This window comes from Nothobranchius furzeri, chromosome 12 (genome assembly GCF_043380555.1).
Source record: "Nothobranchius furzeri strain GRZ-AD chromosome 12, NfurGRZ-RIMD1, whole genome shotgun sequence".
Taxonomy (NCBI): domain Eukaryota; kingdom Metazoa; phylum Chordata; class Actinopteri; order Cyprinodontiformes; family Nothobranchiidae; genus Nothobranchius; species Nothobranchius furzeri.
In genome coordinates this window covers 60,171,774-60,186,353 of record NC_091752.1, presented here as the reverse complement: position 1 = coordinate 60,186,353, position 14,580 = coordinate 60,171,774, and the positions used below count along the sequence as shown (strand labels likewise).

At 42.4% G+C, this 14,580-nt stretch overlaps 1 protein-coding gene across 2 annotated transcripts in view; it reads left to right on the top strand.

Annotated features, from left to right (window-relative positions):
* The window catches only part of ctu2 (cytosolic thiouridylase subunit 2 homolog (S. pombe)), a 46,688-nt gene that overhangs the window by 10,526 nt on the left and 21,582 nt on the right, over positions 1 to 14,580 (top strand). The window contains exons 2-5 of one of the 2 annotated variants that reach the window (XM_015945524.3): positions 2,457 to 2,531; positions 3,612 to 3,690; positions 7,451 to 7,510; positions 10,209 to 10,269. In XM_015945524.3, the coding sequence (XP_015801010.3) occupies positions 2,457 to 2,531; positions 3,612 to 3,690; positions 7,451 to 7,510; positions 10,209 to 10,269 (275 nt within the window). Of the gene's footprint in view, positions 1 to 2,456; positions 2,532 to 3,611; positions 3,691 to 7,450; positions 7,511 to 7,629; positions 7,796 to 10,208; positions 10,270 to 14,580 lie in introns of those variants that run through there. The other variant, XM_054750624.2, reaches the window with a different exon arrangement.

Sequence of the window (14,580 nt, the reverse complement as noted above, 5' to 3'; positions counted from 1 at the left end):
GAGTGCTGATAATCCGCTTGTTATGAGCGCTAAACGTTATTTTGCCACTGCCGTGCAGAGCAGTAGAGAAACACAATTCAAACACGGAACCGAGTCCGGCTACCGAACCGAGCAGAATTCTGATGACGTCACACCGGTGCGCGAAGGTGCGGGATCCAACCCACAGGAGAGGAGGGAGAGAGGAGGTAAACATCGAGTTGAGGAACTGAGCCGATGTCTTTGAGCTAAAGTGTACACCCCCCACACCCCCACGGTTTAGACGCGGCGCTCATGCAGGTGTCTCTTTCCGTTCCAACGCTGCTTCACGTAATATTTTTAATTTATTAAGCCTATAATTGATTTTTACTCAGTAACAGATATGATTTAAAATGTAGCGAATTACAATTCTTTTTTAAAAACTTACTCAAGTAAAAGTAAAAGTACAGCTTTTAAAAACGACTTAAAAAGTATAAATTTACAAAAAAAGCTACTCAATTACAGTAAAGTGAGTAAATGTAATTTGTTACTTTCCACCTCTGTGAGTCACTGTAAGTGATTCAGTTTTAATATTCTCATATATTATGATTTACTTGGCCAATTGGGACGTGCAATGTTAAGGGGTGTTCACAAGCAAACCTCAGAACATCACGTCTCTTTCAGATACAGGATGTATGTAGGATTTGTGGCTAAGAAAATATCTATGTGTCATGACGTTTACTTAACTTTAATTTATCTCTAATGAACATTGTGTCTGTTTGTAGATAATGAATCACTTGTTAAATCTAAAATTACTGATCATAATATCAAAATGTTTCATTTCAACCACAGTAATTTAAGCACAGATTAATCAACCCTATTAATTTAAAGAGCAAGTCACCCCCAAATAAACTTTTTTATTGCTGATAAACTAAATAAATGTGTGTCTAATCGTGCTGCAGACATGTGTAGTCAATAATTTGGCACTTCAGTGCATCTTAGTTAAAATTTAAATATTCTGCCTAAAACTGTCAGTGTTGTGCCGTTGTCAGGTAAAAACTCTGCACTGTATTTTAATTTAAATCTGCCACCGCTATTGGTTAAGAGGTAAGCTATGATGTAAACTGGTACATTATGATGTCACAATGCTGTCGTGAGCCTGTGTGTGTGTGTATTTGTTAGCAGCTCCGCCCTTTCTGTCTGCCAGGCAACAGCATATGTTGCATTTTTCAAACATGAAGTGGGAGTGGAGTTGGACTCTGGTAGGGGTTGACTTGCTCTTTAAGCACAGATTAATCAAAACATTATTGATCATTTCATATAACTTTTTTTTATTCCATTTCACGATTGATTAACTCATGTGAGCTGAAAATAGTCACTTTATTCAGAGGCATGAGGAATCCTGCAGTGTTATCAGAAGAAGGCCTTGTTTGGGAACACAGGCTGACATCGTGTTCCCCCTGAAATGTCAACAAGGTTTGCAGAACCTTGTTGCTTGTTGGAAGGTAGAATTTGAAATCCACATTAGAGCTGGAATTTATGTCTTCCGGTGACCGGTGGCATGTAGGTCAGTTTATAGGTGAAAACTGACCATTGCAGGACGTTACAACCCCATAGAGAATCTGTGGGAATTGTGAAGAGAAAGTTGAGAGACGCAAGACCCAACACTCTGGATGAGCTTAAGGCCACTATCGAAACATCCTGGGCCCCCATAACACCTCAGCAGTGCCACAGGCTGATTGCCTCCATGCCACGCCGCATTGAAGCAGTCATTTCTGCAAAATGATTCCCGACCAAGTATTGAGTGCATAACTGAACATAATTATTTGAAGGTTGACTTTTTGTATTAAAAACACTTTTCTTTTATTGGTCGGATGAAATATGCTAATTTTTTGAGATGGGAATTTTGGGTTTTCATGAACTGTATGCCAAAATCATCAATATTAGAAACAATAAAAGGCTTGAACTACTTCAGTTGTGTGTAATGAATCTAACATATATGAAAGTCTAATGTTTATCAGTACATTACAGACAATAATGAACTTTATCACAATATGCTAATTTTTTGAGAAGGACCTGTAAATCCCTTTTCTGTATTTTACAAGACATACTTTTCCATCCTGATTGGATACATTGTAGCAGTTACTTAAGTAGGTCACAGTCTCATCAGATTACCTAAAAGTGATCATGAAAAGATGGAGAGGCAGATGGTAACTGGAACAGACGTGGATTCAAAGGTCTCAGAACCTTATGGAGTCATTGTGGTAACATGAACTCCATGTTCTCCAAAAGGCTCCAGATGTTTGGTCCACACAGGCCCTGTTATTGTTCACTATATTACTGATTAGGGAAAAGTAAAGGAAATAAAATGATATTAGTAATAACAATAATGCTGTTTATGACAGGGACTAATTTGGGACATGAGTAATGTTCTTCAGCCATCTTCTCTCATTTTTACTTGTTGCACTGTGCAAATTTTACAGAAATATTTCTTCTTTTAGTGCTTCTAAGAAATGCGTGAAATGCAAAGATGCCTCTGCAGCCTTGGTCATCAGAGCAGGGGATGCCTACTGCAGGTAACACATGCTTATGAATCCCATGCATATGGATTAGCTCAGCGTTTCTGTCATTGAAACAGATTTCCTTCTCAGCTGGTTGGAGGTTGTCAGTTTTTCTCCTTTTAAAAAGGCTGAAGAGGGAAGTAGTTACTGTTTAGTATCTGTTGCCAAATCTGCGCTGAGCTAACGCTGCAGTGCCGGCATTTGTAATTTCCCACCAGCAGGCAAAACACAGCAGCATTTGTTCGAGATCCTAAGCCAGTAAGGGACGACATGGAAATTCTTTCTTGTACCCCTATGAAGCCACACCATCCTTTTGTGAATTAGGCTAAAGGCTAACGTTGAGCTAACAATGCTAATGGTTTGAGGCTTAGAAGCAAATAGTCATCTCTGAAAATATCTCAAACTACTTTTTTTGTATCTGGATACAACTGTGAAATGTACTTATCTACTTATCAATGTACTGTATACGACTCACCCTCGCTCGTCATCTCGAATCTTCTTCCACTAGATGCTGTGCTTACGCACGGTCAGAGATGTTCTTACATTTAAGAGCGTTTCTACACACAAGTACAAAATGATACATTTTTCTGGTTCTTCACTATTCACAGAGTAAATAGAGCTTGCTGTTGCATTCGCTGACATGTTTCGGCTCTCACTAGTGCCCACGTCAGAGTTTTCTCCCAGGACTATGAACAGGGAAGAAGGAGTGTACATACTGGACCCCTCATGGGTCATGGTGGTCAACGGAGAAGGCGCGGACAGTAGAGGGCGATATCGTCCTCTGTTGTCCGCAGAAAAATGGAGAAACAAGGAAGTGACGCCACCAATGTAGACGAAAGCTCTGGCAAAGGCGCCGTTGAGAGCCGAAACATGTCAGTAAAGGTAAGAACAAGCTCTATTTCCTCTGTGTTCAGTGAAGAACCAGATAGACTCGAATCAGAAAAGAAACATGGAACAAATGTAAGAAAGAAGCCATACATAATAAAATAGATATGCCACAATTAAAAACCAGCATGTTTGAGGTTACTATGCTGCTGCTAGGTTAATTTACAGGATGTGGAAGTGGATGTGATGGAAGAGTGTTTGTCTTTTCAGGAGCTGTTTCAATGAAAGCTTTGTTCACAAATTCAGAGCCATGCTGGGTAAAACCAGGGTGATTTTCCCAGGAGAAAAGGTAAGCACACACGAGCCAATCTAGGAGGGCCGTGTAGGCCATAACTCATTCTTTTACTCACATATACATTATTTCACACACACACACACACACACACACACACACACACACACACACACACATATTTATATATTTTTTCTTACAGCGTCAAACCAAAAAGTGTGTATGTATGTGCAAGTGACACTGTATGAGAGGGGAATTGGGACAGCAGTAGCTGAGGAGGTAAAGCGGGTTGTCCAGCAGTCGGAAGGTTTATGTTGGATCTCGGCTCCTGCCAGAGAATGTTGCAGTTGTGTCCTTGGGCAAAACACTTCAAATCAAATCAAATTTATTTATGAAGCACTTTTCGTACAACAAGCACAGCTCAAAGTGCTTTACAATATTAAAAACAACCTCACAGCAGTCGGTTTCCCACCCCTCCCACATAGATTAACATCCAAGATCCCTTCTGTATTTCCCTCCTCCCACCCTCAATCCCATCTCAAGCAGATGCAAACACACACACACACACAAAAGCAAGAGAGTAAGGGCAGCTGGCTGAGCGTAGATGTAGTAGGCGACTAATGGGCCATTCCCATCTGTACCAGGTCGGCCCGGGCCGGGTAGCCCCAGTCGGCACCAGCCTGGCCCGGTTGATTCCACACATCCTTGCCTTAAGCCCATGTAGGCTGATTCTACCCACCAATCAGAGGCTTGCTCTAATGGAAGGTGTGAATTTGCTGTCAGCAGTGGGTGTGTTGGCCCTGGTTGGCCTGAAGCAGACCCCCTCGAGAAGAGGGCTGAGAATGAGCCTTGGTTGGCCCGGAAAAATACCAGGCCACCCAGATATGTAAACAACCTATTGGGCCATTCCCATCTGTACCGGGTCGGCCCGGGCCGGGTAGCGTAGGTTTAAGCTCTTGTATTAGTTAAGAGTTTCATAAACACATAAGACGCCATTTTGTCGCTCCACACATACCCTTAGGATGAGACCTGAGTACAGATCCAGAATGCCAGGTCCTCGGACCCCCCTTTCGGCACTGGAGCCGATGAAACAGCGTCAACAGTACGACAGACTAGTCTTTGGATTGTCTCCAGGTAAAAAGTGACAGTTGGTTGACAGCGTCAAATGGACCCGGAGGGTCAGTGAGTTCAGCTTTTATTCTGAAAGGAATGTTAATTGGTTAGTAAAATGCAACAGATTTTATCCAGCTTGTTGGTTCTTTGCTTAAAAAGGAATCCGGGTGGCCGGTCCGATACTTCTCTTAGAATGCAGTGAACTGAACTGAGATGGCGTGGGGACTGGTTTTATTAATCTGGATGTTTTGATTTGCGGTCGAATCAAAGTTGGACAGATTTATAAACACCACAGAGACTATCTTAGGTGGGTTCTTGCTGTGCATTATTTCTAATTCCATGTTGTCGTTCTTTATTTAAAACACAGAAACAGTTTTGTTACCTGTTATTGACGCTACAGTTTTGCCGACGGCTGCCGGCTTCTTCAGGCTGACGCTGATGGTGATGCGTCACTTCCTTCTCCGTTTATCTGCGGGCAGCAGAGGACGTTGTCGCCCTCTACTGCCCGCTCTCCCCTCTCCGACGATGCAGTCCCATGCGTGGTCCAGTGTGTAAACTCCGTCGTCCCTGTTCATGATCCCACATCCACGTCTCCTTATCTCGATTGCTTCCTTGATCCAGCTTTTGTATTTTTGTTGTTCGGTGTTTACGATCCTTGTGTTGTCTCAGTCCATTATATGGTTTTCTCTTATGCAGTGATCTGTTACGGCTGACTTCTTTATTGTGCTTTCTGCTTCTTCTTTTGCTGCTCTTGTGTGTTTACGATTTGCCTCTTTCTCGCACTCCTTTCTGTGTTCTATTGTTCGTGTGTTGAGTTGGCGTCCGGTTTCTCCTATGTGTGTTTTATTGCAGAGTTTGCATGGGATTTCATAAACGACTCCACATTTAAGTCCAGCTGATATTTTGTCTTTTGGGTGTACTAGTCTGCTTCTAACTGTTGTGTATGGCTTTGTTGGTGTGTTTATGTTGTGTTTTTTCATTGTTGCTCTTATTTTTTCCGTTATGCCTCTGATGTATGGTAGGGTTATCACTGGTTTTGGTTCTTGTCTTTCTGGGTTTCTGGTTCTTTTTTTGGGTTGTTCTTTGCTTTCTGTTTGTGTTTGTTGTTTTCCTTTGTTTATTGCCCATGTCGGGTATCTGCAGGTCTTTAAAGCGTGTTGTATGTGTTTGTCCTCTTGTTTACGGTCTCTCTCTTCTGTTATTATGTTTGCTCGGTGATATAGTGTTCTGATTACTGACATTTTGTGTATGGTGGGGTGTTCTGATGTCCATGATAGATATTGGTCTGTGTGTGTTGGTTTCCTGTATGTTTATGTTTAGGGTCCTGTTGGTCTGCCTGGTTATTTTCATATCCATAAAAGCTATGCTGCCTTCTGATTCTGACTCATAAGTGAACTTTATGTTGCCCATGTCGTCAATGTTGTTTAAGTGTTGTGTTAGTGTTTCTGTTTTACCTTTTGGTATGAGTTCTAGTATGTCATCCATGTAGCGTTTCCATAATTTTATTTAGCAGTTTGGGGGAGCAGTGGCTATAGCTTTTTGTTCTAGGTCTTTCATGAAAAACTCGCACAGGGTGGCTGATAACGGGTTACCCATGGCGAAGCCTTCCAGTTGTTTGTATATTGCGTTGTCATATGTGAAGTAAGTGGAGTTAGCTACCAGTCCTATCAGTTGTGCTATGTCATCTGCTGTGAGGTTTGTTCTCAGCCACAGAGAAAGGCTGTTTTAATTCTTTAGCAGGTTAGTTGCTCAGCCCTCTGACAGTCACACTCATACAGACGGGTGTCGGTGAGTACAGCTGTGTCCGACTGCAGCCACTTTGAGCGTCTTTGTTTCTGTAGTTAAACAGGAGTGATCAGCTGGTCTGATCGGCTCTGACAGGCCTTGATTGGAATTTGCAGATCAGGTTTTTATTTTTTTATAAGACTTCAATGATCCCACAGTGGGGAAAGTTTTGCGTTGCCACAGCTCAGACAGATAGCAAAGGAGTACAAAGGTGAACAAGAATTATTTTTATTAAGCTAATAGCAATAATGATAATAATGTGGTGAGAAAAAATAACTTTTTGGGGCAGCAGTAGCTCAGGAGGTATAGCAGGTTGTCCAGTAATCAGAGGGCTGTAGGATCGATCCTGGCTCTCTGCAGAGAATTCTGCTGTTGAGTCTTTGGGAAGACACTCGTCCCTCCTTCCCTGCTGGTGGTGGTAAGAGTGACCGCTGGTGCCAGTGTACAGCAGCCTCGCCTCTATCAATGCACCCTCGGGCAGCTGTCGCTACATTTAAGCTAATCAACACTGTGTGCATGGGTGATTGATCTACTGTAGTGAAAAATGCTTCATATAAGTCTGCAAGGTGCCACACAGGTGCAGCTCATTTGTCATTTACTTGTTCTTTCTTACATTTCAGCTTGTTGGGCTATAACAAAAGCAGAGACACACCATGTGAATGATACTAAAATATAGTTTACTGAACCAAAAGGACCACCTGCAAAACAAGGGTTAAGAAACGAGCTGCAAACTGAACCCAAATGTGGGCGCATATCTGCAGAGAGAGGGGTTGGACCGACTGCAGGATTTAAATAGACAGTTTTATGTACACTGCCCTGATTGGCCACAAAAGGACAAAATGATCCAGTGAAATGGATAAAATTATGCAATATGATTGTTCCTCCATGATGATTGTGATTGTATGACTCTTGTCTGTAGGTGCTGCTGGCTGTTTCTGGAGGTCCAGCTTCCTGTTCGATGCTTCGTCAAGTGCAAGAGGTTAATTGTAGACATGTTTCCACAACTCTTCTATTCAGATAATGCTGCCATTCCATCAGTACCTGTTCAGTTCAGCTCTACTTCATTAAACTCCGCTCTGCACACTTTAGGTGGTGTTCCACTGCAACCCAGAAACGGCTCTAATGGCTGCGCTCGTCTTTGCCAGGGTTGGGACGTTCCCGTGAAAAGCAGGCAGTGAGGCAGCGGGCACAAAGCGCTGGAGCGACTAGTTACTCCATGATGCTTTTTGCCCATTTCAGAATGCTTGGAACCACATCAAAGCAGGTGTTTTGTTTCACATACAGATCACATGGCCTACTTTTATGTCAGATAGAGATTGCAGTTGCTGCAAGTGCCTCCCGCCCACGCTATGATGAGCGCAGCGACTAGAGCTGTGCCCCAGTTTGACTTGGAAAAACAGTCCATGTTGAGCTTTGCTGACTCAAGTTTAGCCAAATTGAACCGTGTTCAGTAGTAAAGAGACATCAGAGTCCAGTGACTAGGGCTGTCACGGTAACCGCAAAAATGAAATATCGCAATATGAAGAAACCCACCGCGCTGCATCATGGGCCACCGCGATTACTGAACTTGGTTCAACTCAATGATGCATGTTGAGAAGGATGGCTGCACTGGTATCAAAACGAAACGTTACTTCGCTCCTTTGGGAGCACTTTGGTTTTCAGTACATCAGCTGCTGCGCAGCCAGATTCCTTGGCCGAGACAGAGCTGCCACCAGCGGCAAAATAAATAATAATAAACGCTCGGAGACCTGCTGAAGTCCCGGACAAGCACTGCTTCTGCAACCGTCCCGAAGAGAGTTTGAGCCGAGCTGGAGCTCACTCGCTACCTGCAGGAGGAATGCATCCACCCTAAAGAAACCCCCCTGACATGGTGGAGCAACAACCGGGAGAGATTCCCTTTGCTCGCCAGAGTCGCACGCAAGTACGTGTGCGTTAAAGTTTCTCACTCCCCCTCATTTTCTCTCTTTTATGTTTGTTTGTGACCTCTCCTCCTGAATCAGTGTGTCTGGTTAAGTGCAACGAGCGCACCATCCGAGAGGGTTTTCAGTGTTGCTGGAAATGTTGCCACCCCTCTCAGATCCTCTCTCAAAGCATATACTGTATGGCTAACATGCTGGTTTTCCTTGTGGGTAACAAGGACGTGACCGAGCTATAAATCACCGTCATTCGTGTGTGTGAAAGTGAAATGATAGTGCCCCGCGCCCCGTACATGTAATTTTTTATGCTTGATTTTAAACAAGTAAACAAAATGGGGACTTGTTTCTTATTTCTTAGATGCTGCAGCCAAATTTGCATTTAAAAGTTTAACCTTCTCCTGAATTTTGTTGTTTTTAAGTTCAGTCGGACTCCGACTGTCGGAGAAACAAACGCTACTGCGATCTGTGTTGTTACTGCCCTTTGACCTGCATTCAGTAAAGTGTTATAAAAGAAGGCATGGCAATTTTTAACCTTTTTTAAATGTGTAAACATTATGTTTAGATAGTACTGCAATAAAAAAAGTGCTGCAATAATATCGCACACCGCAATATTAAGCCACCCTGAATCACCGCAGGGGGAATTCCTCAACCGCGACAGCCCTACCAGTGACCTCCTGCCTCACCTGCTTAAGGCATCTACTGACCCCTTCCACTCATGGGACTCTATCAGCTCCAGTGTAAAGTGAAATGCTTTTTATCATATGATGTTATAAATCCAGCGGAGTGAATTCTGGTAAAGTCGGTAACTAGTTTTATTCCACGAGGAAGCAGGGACAGGGACAAAGTGATGGATGTTTCACCACGGAGGACGTGCAATACCGTCCGCTGTAGTGAAATGCGGGATAATTAATTACAATATCATTGCTCCATTGTATGGTTACATGTGTTAAAGTTACCGTTATGAAATGTCTTATCTTGGCGTGAGTACCATCTAAATCCCCCGCCAGTGACAAAAACCAGTTGGTGTCCGGACTTTTTTTAATAAACATATTAATTAGTACGAGCGTCACCGTTAGGACACATCTTGTTTCATCCCGGTATGAGAGCAGCAGCAGAACCCGGTGACACCACCAGCAACAAAACCGGTAGGGATCTGGACTTTTTCTAAAATCTGCTCTGGTGTAAAGTGAAACGCTGTTTGTAAAATAATGTTATAAAGCCAGAGGGGTGAATTTGGCTAAGTCGGCAACTTGTTTACATCAGTGAACAGCTGCAGAGAGACCTTAAGCTTACGCTTGTAAGCTAGTTTTTAAGACTTAACTTTTGTAAATGCCGCTCTCCATGATCCCCACCTAGGGGTGCTACTTGTTCTGATAACTGATCATGGGGTTGAACCAGTAGAAGAAAGGCTAAAAATCTCAAAAAACAACAACAAAAATAAACACAATGTCAGGCTCTACTTGTCCCTTTGTTTAGTACTTGTGTCGCTCGCTGTTTAAATGCTTTTGCCAACAAATTGGGTAGATCCGCATGATTCGGTGACGTTGGTGCAAAAGGTCAATAATAACATATGGCTATCACTCACTGCTCAGTGACCTCGTGGACTAATCCGTGTAAAACTGTGTTCTGGCCTCTGTGAGCAGTGAGATCGAACAAAGGGTCCAGATCCAGAGGCCGCCTCTGGACGTTGTTTTCCAAACCCAGCAGTGGACTGTCCTGTTGTCACTCTGAATTTAGCTGAAGTTTGTTTCCTCCTTTCAGGGTGTGAGTCAGAATGCTCACAAGAAGCTGAGGTTCCTGCCTGGTATTGTCTACATTGACGGTAAGTCTGGTTAGGATTTACTAAAGGTCTGGGGCCTCATTTATAAAACTTAACCTAGAATATTTACTAAAGCTCTATTAAAGCTGCAATAATGAATCTACAGGACAAACTAGGTTCTGAACGCTAGAAAGGTCACGGATCACCGTTTTCTAGTTGTTGAAAAATATTGGCGGCTTCGTGTTGTATAACCATAAAAATCAGGTCTAAAATAAATGGGAGCGGGTCGAAGTGTGTTCTAAAGGCAATTTTGGCTTGCTTTAGGGTACTCTGGAGTCCGTTTTTTCACTGTAGTGAAACCAAAACTGAAACTGTCCTCCTTGCAGTGCATTTGTGTTTTTAACCCCTTAATCTTAAAGACATCATTTACCTTAGCAGTAACTAGAATTTGAAGATATCCTGTTCGTTCTTTCCACAGTAGTAATAAACTGATGATCTTCATTTTAAGGTGCTATTATTTATTTGCGGTAATAAAATGCTAATTTATGTAAGCAAAACTATGGAAAATTATAATTATATGGATTATGTTGGCCAATTTTTATGTAATAAAGTAAACCACCATTGTACACAGGTAGCATAGTAGCGCTTTCCATCTTAACACCACCCAAAAACCTCTCCTTAACCACAACAGCTGAGTATTTGAACACTCCTCACATGTCGTCAGACATTCTGTAACAAAATAAACACAAAACGTGAGCACACACACTCACCAAAAAGTAAAAAATACTAACTAACCACCGTTAGTGGTGATGCTAGTTAGCTTTTAGCTTCCTGGGTAACACAATGCCTTCTGCTGTTTTTGTTTGGTCAAGCAACAACATACTAGATCTTACCTGTCTAGGAGAACTCTGCATCCCTCCTGAAATTGATTTGGTCCAAATATCTCTGAAAATAACTCGTTTAGCTGCGTTTTATTCCTCTTGTTGCTCCTCAGTCTTTGGGAAGGATGGAGGCTTCTTATGGTTGCAAGAAAATCATTCTGTACTGCTCCGTGTGCTGCTTCAGTTCTCTCCACAACACTGTTTCAACTAACCAGGAGGAAAAAGGCTCCTCATGGCTGGAGATTAGCTGCTGGTGGAGTCTGGAGGTGAATAACAAATGCAACACAGCGGTGGTGTCTAAGATAAGGCAACCCACCAGGCTCAAATATGATTGGCTCTGGGACCGGGACGAATGAGAGGAATGGAAAGGCCGTCACGACCCGGCCTTTCATGAAAACAGAAAACCTGGCATTCCCCCAGCCAGCTGAAAAGGAGATCTTGTCATTGTAACCTTCCCTTAATGTGATAGACACATTGGACTGTTTTGTGATAATTTTACTGTCCAATTCTTACATAGTTCACCTTTCAAGGCCTTCTTTTTCCACCAGGAGGTTGGGACATTGGTACACCTTCATTTATAAGGCCATGCTTGGATTACTACCCACCTACATCTGTAACTTAATCTCAAAGAGAAGTTTAACTTCTCACAGCAAATGATCAGCTGTTACTCTGTGTTCCGTTTGCTCGCACCAAACTGGGCTTTGGTTCACTCTGCTCCTTCTGCATGGAACAGAATGCAGGAAAACTGGAAATTAACTGAGTTTATCTCCTTAAAAACATTTAAAACTAGACTAAGAGCCCTTGAGACGGGTTCCCTGTGTTGTAACTGCCTTCTGTAATTTTGTACGTAACATGTCTGTGCAACTGAAATATATGTAACTGTAACTTTTGCTGCTTCTTGGCCAGCACTCCCTTGAACATGAGGTTTTTAATCTCAGTGGGACCTTGCTGGTTAAATAAAGAATAAATAAATAAGGTCATCTTGTACTTTAAACCCATCTAAGCATTTTTGAATAGCTAGACCTACATAAGAAGTATTTTTTAATGTAATTACAACTAAATTCTAATTATAAAAGCATGTTTTGGTGTCCCCTAGTGGTTTTCCTCTAGCCTAGTGAACTAAACCAAATTCTTTCATTGCAAAGTTTGCAATGTTTACAGAGGGCTGCCAACTCTCATGCACTGAGCGTGAGACACACATTTGACCCTCTTCACACGCTCTCACGCCACACCTCCAGTATCTCACGCTAAACCAGCGTCTGCGCTCCCCAATGAATGACGATCTAAACCTCATGGTAGAAAATGTTAAGCACTTTTCACAAAATCACATTGACATATAAAAGAAGACACAGGTGAGAGTGTAGCTACATTTGGCTTTGCAAAGGAGAAAGACTACAGGATCGCCATCAAAAACCTTCCTGCTCGATCATTTCCTCCAACAGCCTGTTACTGAAGCATTGGTTACACAGCACTAGGAGGGGTAGGCAACACTGTCATACATATGTTTAATACACATTTTCTCAACATTTCCCCACGGGTTAACAACACTCAGAGGAAAAGTTTGTTTTAGACATTTTGCTGCGGCGCACTTGCGTAGTGTGAAGGTGGTGGGGTGGGGGTGGTGATGCTGCGCAAAGGGTCTCTGCTGGCTACAAAGTATGAGTGACAGGTGATCGGCTCTAAAAGGCGTTGATTGAAATTTGGGGTCACGTGTTTTTCACTGAAATAGGCCGATTTTGATCAATGGCAGACTGATGTAGCGTTATGGATTTATGCTCTTTTATGAAAGAGAAACCATGCTACGTATTAATTCGGAATATTAATTTTAATAAATCAATAACCAAATTTTATATTGTTCAGAAGACTCAAAGGTTGTTTTCATCCATAAACTGCCGATAATATCTGAGTGTCTGTGTTTCAGTTCAATGAGGAAACAAGTTTGAAGGATTAACAGTTTTAATTCTTCAAATTAAACTAATGATTTTGAAAATTGACAAACAGGAAATACAATCAACATTAGTAACTTTGTGGGACAATCTCTTTAACAGTTGATATGCTGTTCTGGCTCAAATAGACCTTCTGATGAATTTATGAAGATTGAGAATGTTGTGATGGTGAGAGTGATATGAGCTGGGATGGGTGCGTGAGTGCATCTGATTTTGCTTCAGGAAGAACCAGGTGTCTGAGTGAAAAGTGATGGTTTGAATAAACTTAGGCTCTTAGTTGGAAAAGATGCATCAAAACGCTAAACACCGTGTTCTGTCTCACCGAATTCTTTTGGACCCTCTTTCGGATCCGGGGCGTCACCTTAGGATGTTTCATCCAGGGCACCTTGGCTGGCAGAAAAGACAAAGATGCGCTGCGACCCGGTCCAGAGTTGTCCTCGGTACACGTTGATGGTAAAGCGTTTTGTCGACGCGCTTTCTTAAGTTAATTCACTCAGAAATCAAAAGACTCGGTAATGAGTCTGCGTTAGAAGTCGCGATTCAGCTATTCTGCCTGGCTTGGCAGAAACAGCGTGAAAGGGGGGAAGAACGAGCCAACAGGCTCTGCCCCCCCCTTTGGTTTTCAGGTCTGTTCTCTCTCGTTGTCCAACACGAACTGTTCACAAAAGACTGAAACTTACCAAAAACTCTCTCTTCTCAAAGCAAAAACATGTGCGTCATCAAATGTGTCTGGATTTTACTGTGGGAAGGTGTGTGTGAATGTTTGTGTGCTTGAGTGTGAAGGTCAGTACCAAACATTCAACATTATCTACTTAAGTGTGGATTCATTAATCCATTATAATTACCCCAAAGCATAAGAACCATTCATTTGATTAAACACATTTATAATGAGCAAAATGATAATGGTTATTTTAACATTAAAATCAAGAAAAAGAAGTTTAAACTTTATGTTTTGACTTGGTCTGGGTACAACTCATGTAAACACATCTTCTGGTAGACTGCAGGTGGTTGATGTTATGGTTTCCTCCCAGACTCGCTGGCGTTCAGGTCTTAATCTGTGGGTGAAAGTTCTCAGCGACCCAGCTTTGACACAGCTGAGTCCAACACCACCTTTGTGATAGAAAACCCATATTTCCTCACGTTACACTGAAAACGTTCTGTTTTTCTTTGTGGACAAAGTCAATAAGGTCAGATCTAGCATCTCTCCCTCAGCCTTATCGCTGCCTCTCTCGACTCCAACCAGGCCCATCATCCTAGATAGCTTTGCTCCTGTTTCTTTGCCTGAGCTAACCAAACTAGTTAACTCTATGAAGACCTCTGCATGTCCCCTCGACATCTTACCCTCATCTTTGTTTAAAAGTGCTTTTCAGTCCATCGGTCCCAGCGTGCTCTCTATAATTAATGCCTCTCTGGTTTCTGGTCAGGTCCCTGCTTACTTTAAGAACACTGTAAGCCACCCGCTTCTTAAATAACCAAGTCTTGACGCCTCTCTCCATAGCAGCTTCAGACCCATCTCTAAACTTCCGTTCATCTCCAAGATCTTGGAA